We start from the raw sequence: 15,279 nt of genomic DNA, 5'->3' as shown, positions 1-15,279 counted from the left end.
CACACCCCTTGCTGTAACACACTGATATATCCGATAACCGTCACTGTAAAACCCTGATATAACCCACACCCCTCACTGTAACACTCTGATATACCCCACGCCCCTCACTGTAACACTCTGATATATCCCACACACCTCACTTTAACACTCTGATATACCCAACACCCCTCACTGTAACATTCTGATATATCCCACAACCCTCACTGTTACACTCTTATATACACCACACCCCTCACTGTAACACCCTGATATATCCCACACCCCTCACTGTAACACTCTGATATACCCCACAACCCTCACTGTAACACCCTGATATATCCCACACCCCTCACTGTAACACCCTGATATATCCACAACCCTCACTGTAACATTCTGATACATCCCACACCACTCACTGTAACACCCTGATATATCCACAACCCTCACTGTAACATTCTGATATACCCCACACCCCTCACTGTAGCACTCTTATATAACCCACACCCCTCACTGTAACACTCTGATATACCCCACACCCCTCACTGTAACACTCTGATATACCCCACACCCATCACTGTAAAACACTGATATACCTCACACCCCTCACTGTAACACTCTGATATACCCCACACCCCTCACTGTAAAACTCTGATATACCCCACACCCCGCACTGTAACACTCTGATATACCCCACACCTCTCACTGTAACACTCTGATATACCCCACACCCCTCACTGTAACACTCTGATATACACCACACCTCTCACTGTAACACTCTGTAATACCCCACACCCTTCACTGTAACACCCTGATATATCCACAACCCTCACTGTAACACCCTGATATGTCCCACACCCCTCACTGTAACACTCTGATATACCCCACACCCCACACTGTAACACTCTGATATATCCCACACCCCTCATTGCAACACTCTGGTATAGGCCACACTCCTCACTGTAACACTCTGATATACCCCACACCCCTCACTGTAACACTCTCATATATCCCACACCCCTCACTGTAACACTCTGATATATCCCACACCCCTCACTGTAACACTCTGATATAACCCACACCCCTCACTGTAACACTCTGATATACCGCACACACCTCACTGTAACACTCTGATATACTCCACACCCCTCACTGTATCACTGTGATATACCCCACACCCCTCACTTTAACACTTTTATATATCCCACACCCCTCACTGTAAAACTCTGATATATGCCACACCCCTCACTGTAACACTGTGATATACCCCACACCCCTCACTTTAACACTTTGATATATCCCACACCCCTCACTGTAAAACTCTGATATATCCCACACCCCTCACTGTAAAGCAGTGATATAACCCGCACCCCTCACTGTTACACTCTGATATACCCCGCACCCCTCACTGTAACACTCTGATATACACCACACCCCTCACTGTAACACTCTGATATATGCCACACCCCTCACTGTAACACTCTGATATACCCCACACACCCTCACTGTAACACTCTGATATAACCCGCACCCCTCACTGTAACACTCTGATATACCCCACACCCCTCACTGTAACACTCTAATATACCCCACACCCCTCACTGTAACACTCTGATATACACCACACCCCTCACTGTAACACTCTGATATATGCCACACCCCTCACTGTAACACTCTGATATACCCCACACACCCTCACTGTAACACTCTGATATAACCCGCACCCCTCACTGTAACACTCTGATAAACCCCACACCCCTGACTGTAACACACTGACATCTCCACAACCCTCACTGTAACATTCTGATATAACCCACAAACCTCACTGTAAAACTCTGATATATCCCACACCCCTCACTGTAACACCCTGATATATCCACAACCCTCACTGTAACATTCTGATATACCCCACACCCCTCACTGTAGCACTCTTATATACCCCACACCCCTCACTGTAACACTCTGATATACCCCACACCCCTCACTGTAACATTCTGATATACTCCACACCCCTCACTGTAACACACTGATATACCCCACACCCCTCGCTGTAACACTCTGATATACCCCACACCCCTCACTGTAAAACTCTGATATACCCCACACCCCTCACTGTAACATTCTGATATACCCCACACCCCTCACTGTAACACTCTGATATACCCCACACCCCTCACTGTAACACACTGATATATCCCACACCCCTCACTGTAACACTCTGATATACCCCACATCCCTCACTGTAACACCCTGATATATCCCACACCCCTCACTGTAACACTCTGATATCCCCCACGCCCCCTCACTTTAACAATCTGATATAGTCCACACCCCTCACTGTAACACTCTGATATACCCCACACCCCTCACTGTAACACCCTGATATATCCCACACCCCTCACTGTAACACTCTGATATACCCCACACCCCTCACTGTAGCGCTCTGATATACCCCACACCCCCTCACTGTAACACTGTGATATACCCCACACCCCTCACTGTAACACTCTGATATACCCCACACCCCTCACTGTAACACTCTGATATACCCCACACCCCTCACTGTAACACTCTGATATATCCCACACCCATCACTGTAACACTCTGATATATCCCACACCCCTCACTGTAACACTCTGATATATCCCACACCCCTCACTGTAACACTCTGATATACCCCACACCCCTCACTGTAACACTCTGATATATCCCACACCCCTCACTGTAACACTCTGATATATCCCACACCCATCACTGTAACACTCTGATATATCCCACACCCCTCACTGTAACACTCTGATATATCCCACACCCCTCACTGTAACACTCTGATATACCCCACACCCCTCACTGTAACAATCTGATATACCCCACACCCCTCACTGTAACACTCTGATATATCCCACACACCTCACTGTAACACTCTGATATATCCATGACCCCTCACTGTTATACTCTGATATATCCCACACCCCTCACTGTAACACTCTGGTATACACCACACCCCTCACTGTAACACTCTGATATACGCCACACCCCTCACTGTAACACTCTGATATACCCCACACCCCTCACTATAACACTCTGATATACCCCACACCCCTCACTGTAACACTCTGATATACCCCACACCCTTCATTTTAACACCCTGATATATCCACAACCCTCACTGTAACACTCTGATATGTCCCACACCCCTCACTGTAACACTCTGATATACCCCACACCCCTCACTGTAACAGTCTGATATATCCCACACCCCTCACTGTAACACTCTGATATACCCCACACCCCTCACTGTAACACTCTGATATATCCCACACCCCTCACTGTAACACTCTGATATACCCCACACCCCTCACTGTAACACTCTGATAAACCCCACACCCCTCACTGTAACACTCTGATATATCCCACACCCCTCACTGCAACACTCTGGTATAGGCCACACCCCTCACTGTAACACTCTGATATACCCCACACCCCTGTCTGTAACACTCTCATATATCCCACACCCCTCACTGTAACACTCTGATATATCCCACACCCCTCACTGTAACACTCTGATATACCCCACGCCCCTCACTGTAACACTCTGATATATCCCACACACCTCACTGTAACACTCTGATATACCCCACACCCCTCACTGTAACACTCTGATATATCCCACACCGCTCACTGTAACACCCTCATATATCCCACACCCCTCACTATAACACTCTGATATACCCCACACCCCTCGCTGTAACACTCTCATATGCCCCACACTCCTCACTGTAACACTCTGATATACCCCACACCCCTCACTGTAACAGTCTGATATACCCCACACCCCCTCACTGTAACACTCTGATATACCCCACACCCCTCACTGTAACACTCTGATATACCCCACACCCCTCACTGTAGCACTCTGATATACCCCACACCCCCTCACTGTAACACTCTGATATACCCCACACCCCTCACTGTAACACTCTGATATACCCCACACCCCTCACTGTAACACTCTGATATACCCCACACCCCTCACTGTAACACTCTGATATACCCCACACCCCTCCCTGTAACACTCTGATATACCCCACACCCCTCACTGTAACACTCTGATATACCCCACACCCCTCACTGTAACACTCTGATATACCCCACACCCCTCACTGTAACACTCTGATATATCCCACACCCATCACTGTAACACTCTGATATATCCCACACCCCTCACTGTAACACTCTGATATATCCCACACCCCCTCACTGTAACACTCTGATAAATCCCACACCCCTCACTGTAAGACTCTGATATACCCCACACCCCTCACTGTAACACTTTGATATACCCCACACCCCTCACTGTAACACTCTGATATATCCAAGACCCCTCACTGTAACACTCTGATATATCCCACACCCCTCACTTTAACAGTCTCATATATCCCACACCCCTCACTGTAACACTCTGATACACCCCACATCCCTCACTGTAACACTCTGATATACCCAACACCCCTCACTGTAACATTCTGATATACCCCACACCCCTCACTGTAACACTCTCATATATCCCACACCCCTAACGGTAACACTCTGATATACCCCACACCCCTCACTGTAACACTCTCATATACCCCACACCCCTCACTGTAACACTCGGATATACCCCACACCCCTCACTGTAACACTCTGATATACCCCACACCCCTCACTGTAACACTCTGATATACCCCACACCCCTCACTGTTACACTCTGATATACCCCACACCCCTCACTGTAACACTCTGATATATCCCACACCCCTCACTGTAACACTATGATATACCCCACACCCCTCACTGTAATACTCTGATATATCCCACACCCCTCACTGTATCACTCTGATATACCCCACACCCGTCACTGTAACACTCTTATATATCACCCACCCCTCAGTATAACACTCTGATATATGTCACACCCCTCAATGCAAGTCTATGATATATATCACACCCCTCTCTGTAAAACTCTGATATACACCACACCCCTTACTGTAACATTCTTATATACACCACACCCCTTACTGTAACACTGTTATATACACCACACCCCTTGCTGTAACGCTCTGATATACCCCACACCCTCACTGTAATACTCTGACATATCCCACACCCTCATTGTAACGCTCTGATATACCCCACACCCCTCACTGTAACACTCTGATATATCCCACACCCCTCACTGTAACACTCTGATATACCCCACACCCCTCACTGTAACACTCTGATATACCCCACACCCCTCAATGTAACACTCTGATATACCCCACACCCCTCACTGTAACACTCTGATATATCCCACACCCCTCACTGTAACACTCTGATATAGCCCACACCCCTCACTGTAACACTCTGATATACCCCTCACCCCTCACTGTAACGCTCTGATATATCCCACACCCCTCACTGTAACACTCTGATATACACCACACCACTCACTGTAACACTCTGATATACCCCACACCCCTCACTGTGACACTCTGATATACCCCACACCCCTCACTGTAACACTCTGATATATCCCACACCCCTCACTGTAACACTCTGATATACCCCACACCCCTCACTGTAACACTCTGATATACCCCACACCCCTCACTGTAACACTCTGATATACCCCACACCCCTCACTGTAACACTCTGATATACCCCACACCCCTCACTGTAACACTCTGATATACCCCACACCCCTCACTGTAAAACTCTGATATACCCCACACCCCTCACTGTAACACTCCGATATACCCCACAGGATAATCGTTATATAACAAAACTGATGCTGACCTTTGTTAGTCCGGCCATCTTCTTGAGGAAGCTGACAGTCCGATGTTTCTTGGTGCTCCCTTTGGCGTCCAGTGCGCTGTTCTTTGTTTTGTCTCCTTTAGTGGTTCCCGTGGGTTGGTGACTGTGGGAGTGTGAATGTCACTGGTCAGTTGTCCATTTGGTCGATTTTGGCCAGCGAGCGCTGGTTTGTCATTACCCAATCAGGAACAGCTTGAATCCCAAGCCTCGCAGTGTTGGCCATCCCAATACCTTCGCCTGTCCCTTCAGACAGAACAGTCACAGGAGGCCATTCGGCCCTTCGTTCCTCTACTCCTCTTGGAAAGATTGATCATATTTGTCCCCACTCTCCCCTCCCCACCATCTCTCCCCCCCCACCATATCCCTGCAAACGTCCCCCCTTCCAGTATTTATCCGATTCCCCCCCTTTTGAAAGTTCCTATTGAATCTGCTTCCACCGCCCTTTCAGGCAGCGCCTTCCAGATCACAACAACTCGCTGTGTAAATAAAAAACAAATTCTCCTCATCTCCCCCTCTGGTTTTTTCCCCGATTCTCTTCAATCTGTGTCCCCCTCTGGTTACCGACCCTCCTGCCCAGTGGAAACAGTTTCTCCTTATTGACTCTGTCCAAACCCCCTTCCTGATTTTGAACGCCTCGATTCAATCTCCCCCTTAACCTGCTCCGCTCTAAGGAGAACAATCCCAGCTTCTCCCAGCCTCTCCCACAGGAACTGAAGTCCCTCATCCCTAGTCTCGTTCGGGGTCAATCTCCCTCCCGCACCCTCTCCGAGACCCTCGACATCCTTCCCTAAAGTGCGGGGGCCAGGAATCGGACTCAATACTCCAGGTACGATCAACAAAGTTTAAGCACAGGGTCCTGACTTTTATCCTCTTATCTTTCCGCTTCTCAGCAGCTCTTTGACCTGTTCTGCTCCACTGTACGTAGGGACTATTAAAACGCTCTTTCTTATGACCCCGGCCCGAGGCAGTCCCGAATGGGTCTCCAAACTCGCCGACGCCGGGAAATCGGATTGTCATCTGCGCGGAATTCGCAAGGAACAGGAGGAGGCCATTCAGCCCCTCCAGCCCGTTCTGTCATTCAGTTGAGTCGCGGGCTGACCCGTGTCTTAATTCCATCGGCTCGGTTCGGTAACCCCTTAACCCGACCACAAAAAAAAATCTATCCACCTCCGTTCGGGAATTTGCAATTGACCCCCTCCCAATCTCGGCAGCTTTTTTTTGGAGTGGGGAGCCGGGGTGGGGGAGAGAGAGTTCCAGATTCCCGTTCCCCCCCTCTGTGTGTGTGTGTGTGTGTGTGGGTGACGTGCTTCCTGACATCACCCCCTGGCTGCAATTTCCTTGTTCTGGACTCCCCCCCGCAACACCCAGAGGCATCAGTTCCCGGTCTCACGGTCTCAGTCCCCCCCTCACCCCGAGCGCTGGGTCTGGTTCCCTGTCACGGTCCCCACACCGAACTCTCCACCTCATCGTTTCAACCCTGAGATCAGGGGGTGGTTGAACACGGCGTGGAGACGGACTGGAGTCCCCGGGTGAGGGTACCGGAGGAGCCTGAAGGGAGCAGCTAGTTTCCCCCCCCACCCACCGCCGTTCGAAGCTGGGGACGGGAGCGTTACCCGCGGCGGAAGCAGGACTCTCACCTGAGCGTCGTCGCCACGTCCTGTGGCTGCAGATCGATCGCTGCAACAAAAGAGACGAAGAGGGTTGTCACTGGACAGAATTATGCTCTCGTGGAGCAGATCCGAGATCGGGAGGGGGTGTGGGGGGAGGTGGGGGAGGGGTAGAAGTCTCGGTTGGGGGTGGGGGGGTGCGGAGGGAGTTGAGGTGGGTAACATAAAAAAAACCAAAGGGCGCCGGGCAGCGAGCGACAGCCAAGGCGAGGACGAGAGGGCCCGACGGGCTGCAGATTGCAGTCAGCGGTCACCTGCCTCTTCGGCCAGCCGCTGACCGGTCTACTCGGACCGAGCTCTCATTCCCCGGCCTGGTCCAAGCTGTCCGACTGGGTAACAAGATCCCCCCCGGCGCGTATAGCGGTTCCCACGGCTCCTGCCTGCTCTGCTGGGTGAGGTAGACACTCCACAGGAAGCCGATCGCTGTGTGACATCAGCTCCTGTGGCCTCACCACTTCCCACGACTCAGGACTGGGTTTTGAATTGTTCTCTCGCTCTGTCTGCCCGTCGGGCGGGAGGGAGGGGAGCAGGGGCTTGGAGGGAGGCCGGCTGGGGGAGGTGGTCCCTGCGGTCCGAGGCCAGGGCACGCAGACTGGGCCGCTCTCCCCACCCACCAACCCTCGTTCCCAGCCGGCCTCTCAATCGCCCTCACCCTCCCAGTGGATTCTCCTGTCACGGCCGGAAGGGAGCCATGTTATCTCCGGGAGGAGGGCCGACCAGGCCTGACCAGGCCTGAACCTGCTCCCGAGAGCAGGCCTCAACCGGCTCCCGAGACCAGGACTCAACCTGCTCCCGAGACCAGGCCTCAACCCTAACCCGAGACCAGGCCTCAACCTGCTCCCAAGACCAGGCCTCATCCTGCTCCCGAGACCAGGACTCAACTTGCTCCCGAGACCAGGCCTCGACCTGCTCCCGAGACCAGGACTCAACTTGCTCCCGAGACCAGGCCTCGACCTGCTCCCGAGACCAGGACTCAACTTGCTCCCGAGACCAGGCCTCGACCTGCTCCCGAGACCAGGCCTCAACCTGCTCTGGAGACCAGGACTCAAACTGCTACCGAGACCAGGCCACATCCTGCCCCCGAGACCAGGCCTCAACCTGCTCCCGAGACCAGGCCTCAGCCTGCTCCCGAGACCAGGCCTCAACCTGCTCCCGAGACCAGGCCTGAACCTGCTCCCGAGACCATGCTTCAACCTGCTCCCGAGACCAGGCCTGAACCTGCTCCCGAGACCAGGCTTCAACCTGCTCCCGAGACCAGGCCTCATCCTGCTCCCGAGACCAGGCCTCAACCTGCTCCCGACACCAGGCCTCAACCTGCTCCCGACACCAGGCTTCAACCTGCTCCCGAGACCAGGCTTCATCCTTCTCCCGAGACCAGGCCTCATCCTGCTCCCGAGACCAAGACTCAACCTACTCCTGAGACCAGGCCTCAACCTGCACCCGAGACCAGGACTCAACCTGCACCCGAGACCAGGACTCAACCTGCACCCGAGACCAGGACTCAACCTGCACCCGAGACCAGGACTCAACCTGCTCCCGAGACCAGGACTCAACCTGCTCCCGAGACCAGGCCTCAACCGGCTCCCGAGACCAGACCTCATCCTGCTCCCGAGACCAGGCCTCATCCTGCCTCCAAGACCAGGCCTCATCCTGCTCCCGAGACCAGGCCTCATCCTGCTCCCGAGACCAGGCCTCATCCTGCTCCCGAGACCAGGCCTCAACCTGCCTCCGAGACCAGGACTCAACCTGCCCCCGAGACCAGGCCTCAACCTGCTCCCGAGACCAGGCCTCAACCGGCTCCCGAGACCAGGCCTCAACCGGCTCCCGAGACCAGGCCTCATCCTGCTCCCGACACCAGGCCTCAACCTGCTCCCGAGACCAGGCCTCTACCCTAACCCGAGACCAGGCTTCAACCTGCTCCCGAGACCAGGCCTCATCCTGCTCTCGAGACCAGGCCTCAACCTGCTCCCGAGACCAGATCTCAACCTGCTCCCGAGACCAGGGCTCAACTGGCTCCCGAGACCAGGCCTCATCCTGCTCCCGAGACCAGGACTCAACCTGCTCCCGAGACCAGGCCTCAACCCTAACCCGAGACCAGGCCTCAACCTGCTCCCAAGACCAGGGCTCAACTGGCTCCCGAGACCAGGCCTCATCCTGCTCCCGAGACCAGGCCTCGACCTGCTCCCGAGACCAGGACTCAACTTGCTCCCGAGACCAGGCCTCGACCTGGTCCCGAGACCAGGACTCAACTTGCTCCCGAGACCAGGCCTCGACCTGCTCCCGAGACCAGGCCTCAACCTGCTCTGGAGACCAGGACTCAAACTGCTACCGAGACCAGGCCACATCCTGCCCCCGAGACCAGGCCTCAACCTGCTCCCGAGACCAGGCCTCAACCTGCTCCCGAGACCAGGCCTCAACCTGCCCCCGAGACCAGGCCTCAACCTGCTCCCGAGACCAGGCCTCAACCTGCTCCCGAGACCAGGCCTCAACCTGCTCCCGAGACCAGGCTTCAACCTGCTCCCGAGACCAGGCCTCAACCTGCCCCCGAGACCAGGGCCTCAACCTGCTCCCGAGACCAGGCCTCAACCTGCTCCCGAGACCAGGCCTCATCCTTCTCCCGAGACCAGGCCTCATCCTGCTCCCGAGACCAGGCCTCAACATGCTCCCGACACCAGGCCTCAACCTGCTCCCGAGACCAGGCTTCATCCTGCTCCCGACACCAGGCCTCAACCTACTCCCGAGACCAGGCCTCAACCTGCACCCGAGACCAGGACTCAACCTGCACCCGAGACCAGGACTCAACCTGCTCCCGAGACCAGGACTCAACCTGCTCCCGAGACCAGGCCTCAACCGGCTCCCGAGACCAGACCTCATCCTGCTCCCGAGACCAGGCCTCATCCTGCCTCCAAGACCAGGCCTCATCCTGCTCCCGAGACCAGGCCTCATCCTGCTCCCGAGACCAGTCCTCATCCTGCCTCCGAGACCAGGCCTCAACCTGCCTCTGAGACCAGGACTCAACCTGCCCCCGAGACCAGGCCTCAACCTGCTCCCGAGACCAGGCCTCAACCGGCTCCCGAGACCAGGCCTCAACCGGCTCCCGAGACCAGGCCTCATCCTGCTCCCGACACCAGGCCTCAACCTGCTCCCGAGACCAGGCCTCAACCCTAACCCGAGACCAGGCTTCAACCTGCTCCCGAGACCAGGCCTCATCCTGCTCTCGAGACCAGGCCTCAACCTGCTCCCGAGACCAGACCTCAACCTGCTCCCGAGACCAGGCCCGAGACCAGGCCTCAACCTGCTCCCGAGACCAGGACTCAACCTGCTCCCGAGACCAGGCCTCAACCTAACCCGAGACCAGGCCTCAACCTGCTCCCGAGACCAGGCCTCAACCCTAACCCGAGACCAGGCTTCAACCTGCTCCCGAGACCAGGCCTCATCCTGCTCTCGAGACCAGGCCTCAACCTGCTCCCGAGACCAGACCTCAACCTGCTCCCGAGACCAGGCCTCAACCCTAACCCGAGACCAGGCCTCAACCCTAACCCGAGACCAGGCCTCATCCTGCTCCCGAGACCAGGCCTCAACCCTAACCCGAGACCAGGCCTTATCCTGCTCCTGAGACCAGGCCTCAACCTGCTCCCGAGACCAGGCCACATCCTGCCCCCGAGACCAGGCCTCATCCTGCTCCCGAGACCAGACCTCAGCCTGCTCCCGAGACCAGGACTCAACCTGCTCCCGAGACCAGGCCTCAACCGGCTCCCGAGACCAGGCCTGAACCTGCTCCCGAGACCAGGCCTCAACCTGCTCCCGAGACCAGGCCTCAACCTGCTCCCATTACCAGGACGCAACCTGCTCCTGAGACCAGGCCTCAACCTGCTCCCGAGATGTCCCGTCCCCCAGCCCTGGCTGCCCTAGGGACCCGTACGCTGCTCACAGGGGGAGATTCTGATGTGGTTTTAATCCACAGGCTGACCAACGGTCTGAAACATAAGGAATTAAACTCCTGGACCTGTGAGATCTCAGGCCTGTGACCTCTGGCCCTGGGGAGGCAGGGGTGGAGGGCGCGATGAAGAGTGACCACCCCACCTTCCATACTGAAAAGAGAGAGAGGGAGCGGAGCTGGTGGCGTGGGTCGGGGTTTGGGGTGTGAAAGGTCAAGGGTCGGCCCTCGGCGCCACGACACCCTCAGTCAATCGGGTAGGATTGTGCGCGAGGGCGCCTCACGCTGGCAGGAAACTCACGAGCGTAATCGTCCACCATCTCGTCAATCCTGGACATGGATCCCGCCTTGTTCCTGCCCACTCTGATCCCAGAGCCGGAGACCCCGTGTAGATCCTGCGGGAATACCGGAGGGGGAAGGGTTAACGCCACGATCGCTGGCACTTTGCCCCCCCCACCAAAACCCAACCGGGTCGCAGCCGCCAACACGCCCTCCCCCGCAGGACCCCGTGCCCTGCAATTCACCGGCCGGTACTGAGGCCAACTCCAGCCGCTACTGCTGTGCCGGGGTTAGAGAGGGTCTGCACCTCTGTCCAGCTTCACCCACCCCCCATCCCCGCACAATTCACCAAACGACACGTTCGACAGAGATGAAACGCTAGCCCACGACAGACAGGTCCTCAGAGGGAATCAGCCTCGCATTTCACATACAGTACTGTTAACCTGGGATTCAGCGGGTGCACCCAGAACCCACACTCCCGGTGTGAGTACTGAGGGAGCGCCGCACTGTCGGAGGGTCAGTGCTGAGGGAGCGCCGCACTGTCGTCAGTACTGAGGGAGCGCCGCACTGTCGGAGGGTCAGTGCTGAGGGAGTGCCGCACTGTCGGAGGGTCAGTGCTGAGGGAGCGCCGCACTGTCGGAGGGTCAGTGCTGAGGGAGCGCCGCACTGTCGGAGGGTCAGTGCTGAGGGAGCGCCGCACTGTCGGAGGGTCAGTGCTGAGGGAGCGCCGCACTGTCGGAGGGTCAGTACTGAGGGAGAGCCACACTGTCGGAGGGTCAGTTCTGAGGGAGCGCCGCACTGTCGGAGGGTCAGTACTGAGGGAGCGCCGCACTGTCGGAGGGTCAGTACTGAGGGAGCGCCGCACTGTCGGAGGGTCAGTACTGAGGGAGCGCCGCACTGTCGGAGGGTCAGTACTGAGGGAGCGCCGCACTGTCGGAGGGTCAGTACTGAGGGAGCGCCGCACTGTCGGAGGGTCAGTACTGAGGGAGCGCCGCACTGTCGGAGGGTCAGTACTAAGGTCAGAAGTGGGGATGTTCGCTGATGAGTGCACAATGTTCAGCACCATTCACGACTCCTCAGATACTGAAGCAGCCCCATGTCCAAATGCAGCAAGACCTGGACAATATCCAGGTTTGGGCTGACAAGTGGCAAGTAACATTCGCGCCACACAAGTGTCAGGCAATGACCATCTCCAACAAGAGAGAATCTAACCATCGCCCTTGATGTTCAATGGCATTACCATCACTGAATCCCCCAGGCTGACCCTCCGACAGTGCGGCACTCCCTCAGTACTGACCCTCCGACAGTGCGGCACTCCCTCAGTACTGACCCTCCGACAGTGCGGCACTCCCTCAGTACTGACCCTCCGACAGTGCAGCACTCCCTCAGTACTGACCCTCCGACAGTGCGGCACTCCCTCAGTACTGACCTTCTGACAGTGCGGCACTCCCTCAGTACTGACCTTCTGACAGACACACATGCTCTCACACACACACACACACACACTCACACACACCCACACACACACATTCTCACACACACACTGACACACACACACATTCTCACACACACACTCTCTGACACACACACACGCGCACACACGCACACACACTGACACGCACACACACTGACACGCACACACACACACACACACAGACACACACACACACTGACACACACACACACACACACTGACACACACACACACACACACATTCACACACACATGCGCGCACACACACACACACACACACTGACACACACACACACACAGACACACACACACACTGACACACACACACACACACTGACACACACACACACACATTCACACACACATGCGCGCACACACACACACACACACACACTGACACACACACACACATTCACACACACATGCGCGCACACACACACACACACACACTGACACACACACACACACAGACACACACACACATTCACACACACACACACACACTGACACACACACACACACAGACACACACACACATTCACACACACACACACACATTCACACACACGCGCACACATGCACACACACTGACACGCACACACACACACACACGCACAGACACAGACAGACACACACACACTGACACACACACACACAGATACAGACACACAGTCTCTGTATTGCCTCCCAGTTATTCACATGCCTCCTTCTCACCCACCTCCTCCTCTGACTCCTCCTCTGCCAAGGACAATAGTAACTCCAGTTCCCCGGCGCTGCTGTAAATTGGCATCCTGCGGGTGTCCCGCCCGTGCTGAGTGGTCAGTCCCATGGCCTGCATGGTCTCCAGGTCATCGTCCTCCAGGTCCTCCAGACTGATGCTGAACACAGGGAACAAACTGGATCACACGCTGCTCGGACCTCCCTTATCGACCATCTGCAGCCCACCCCCCAGCCCCTCTGTCCCCTCAACCCATCCCCCGTGGGGCAAAACCAACCCCCTCCCCCAAACCCAGTGGGGCAAAACCAGCCCCCTCCCCAAAATCCCGTGGGGCAAAACCAGCCCCCTCCCCCAAACCCAGTGGGGCAAAACCAACCCCCTCCCCAAAACCCAGTGGGGCAAAACCAGCCCCCTCCCCAAAACCCAGTGGGGCAAAAACCAACCCCCTCCCCAAAACCCCGTGGGGCAAAACCAGCCCCCTCCCAAAACCCAGTGGGGCAAAACCAGCCCCCTCCCCAAAACCCCGTGGGGCAAAACCAGCCCCCTCCCCAAAACCCAGTGGGGCAAAACCAGCCCCCTCCCCAAAACCCAGTGGGGCAAAACCAGCCCCCTCCCCAAAACCCAGTGGGGCAAAACCAGCCCCCTCCCCAAACCCAGTGGGGCAAAACCAGCCCCCTCCCCAAAACCCCGTGGGGCAAAACCAGCCCCCTCCCCAAAACACCCAAAACTACTTCTCCACAAAACTCCCCCTCCCCAAAACTACAGCCTCCCCAAAACCAACCTTCTTCCCAAAACTCCCCCCTCCCCAAAATTACCCCCTCCCCAAAAACCACCCCCCTCCCCCAAACCCAGTGGGGCAAAACCAGCCCCCTCCCCAAAACCCCGTGGGCAAAACCAGCCCCCTCCCCAAAACACCCAAAACTACTTCTCCACAAAACTCCCCCTCCCCAAAACTACACCCTCCCCAAAACCAACCTTCTTCCCAAAACTCCCCCCTCCCCAAAATTACCCCCTCCTCAAAACTCCCCCCTCCCCAAAACTCGCCCTCCCCAAAACTACCCCTCCCCAAAACCCGGTGGAGCAAAACCAACCCCCTCCCCAAAAAACCAAAACTACTCCTCCCCAAAACTCTCCCCTCCCCAAAACTACCCCCTCCCCAAAACTCCCCCCTCCCCAAAACTCGCCCTCCCCAAAACTACCCCTCCCCAAAACTCGCCCTCCCAAAACTCGCCCTCCCCAAAACTACCCCTCCCCAAAACTCGCCCTCCCCAAAACTCGCCCTCCCCAAAACTACCCCTCCCCAAAACTCGCCCTCCCCAAAACTCGCCCTCCCCAAAACTACCCCTCCCCAAAACTCGCCCTCCCCAAAACTACCCCTCCCTAAAACTAC

General features: G+C 55.8%; 1 protein-coding gene across 1 annotated transcript; it reads right to left on the bottom strand.

The window, feature by feature from the left end:
- Nucleotides 1-5,363: 5,363 nt before the first annotated feature.
- Nucleotides 5,364-14,049, bottom strand: LOC144676855 (uncharacterized; the record flags this gene model as incomplete). The annotated part of the gene is made up of 4 exons (XM_078537175.1): nucleotides 5,364-5,917; nucleotides 7,452-7,491; nucleotides 11,720-11,813; nucleotides 13,890-14,049. Coding segments are annotated over 4 exons (439 nt in total), but the record flags the coding sequence as incomplete, so codon positions are not given.
- Between the last annotated feature and the right edge of the window lie 1,230 nt (nucleotides 14,050-15,279).

The sequence above is a fragment of the Cetorhinus maximus genome, unplaced genomic scaffold, assembly GCF_964194155.1.
Source record: "Cetorhinus maximus unplaced genomic scaffold, sCetMax3.hap1.1 HAP1_SCAFFOLD_2018, whole genome shotgun sequence".
Taxonomy (NCBI): domain Eukaryota; kingdom Metazoa; phylum Chordata; class Chondrichthyes; order Lamniformes; family Cetorhinidae; genus Cetorhinus; species Cetorhinus maximus.
This window is presented reverse-complemented; position numbering and strand designations above follow the sequence as displayed.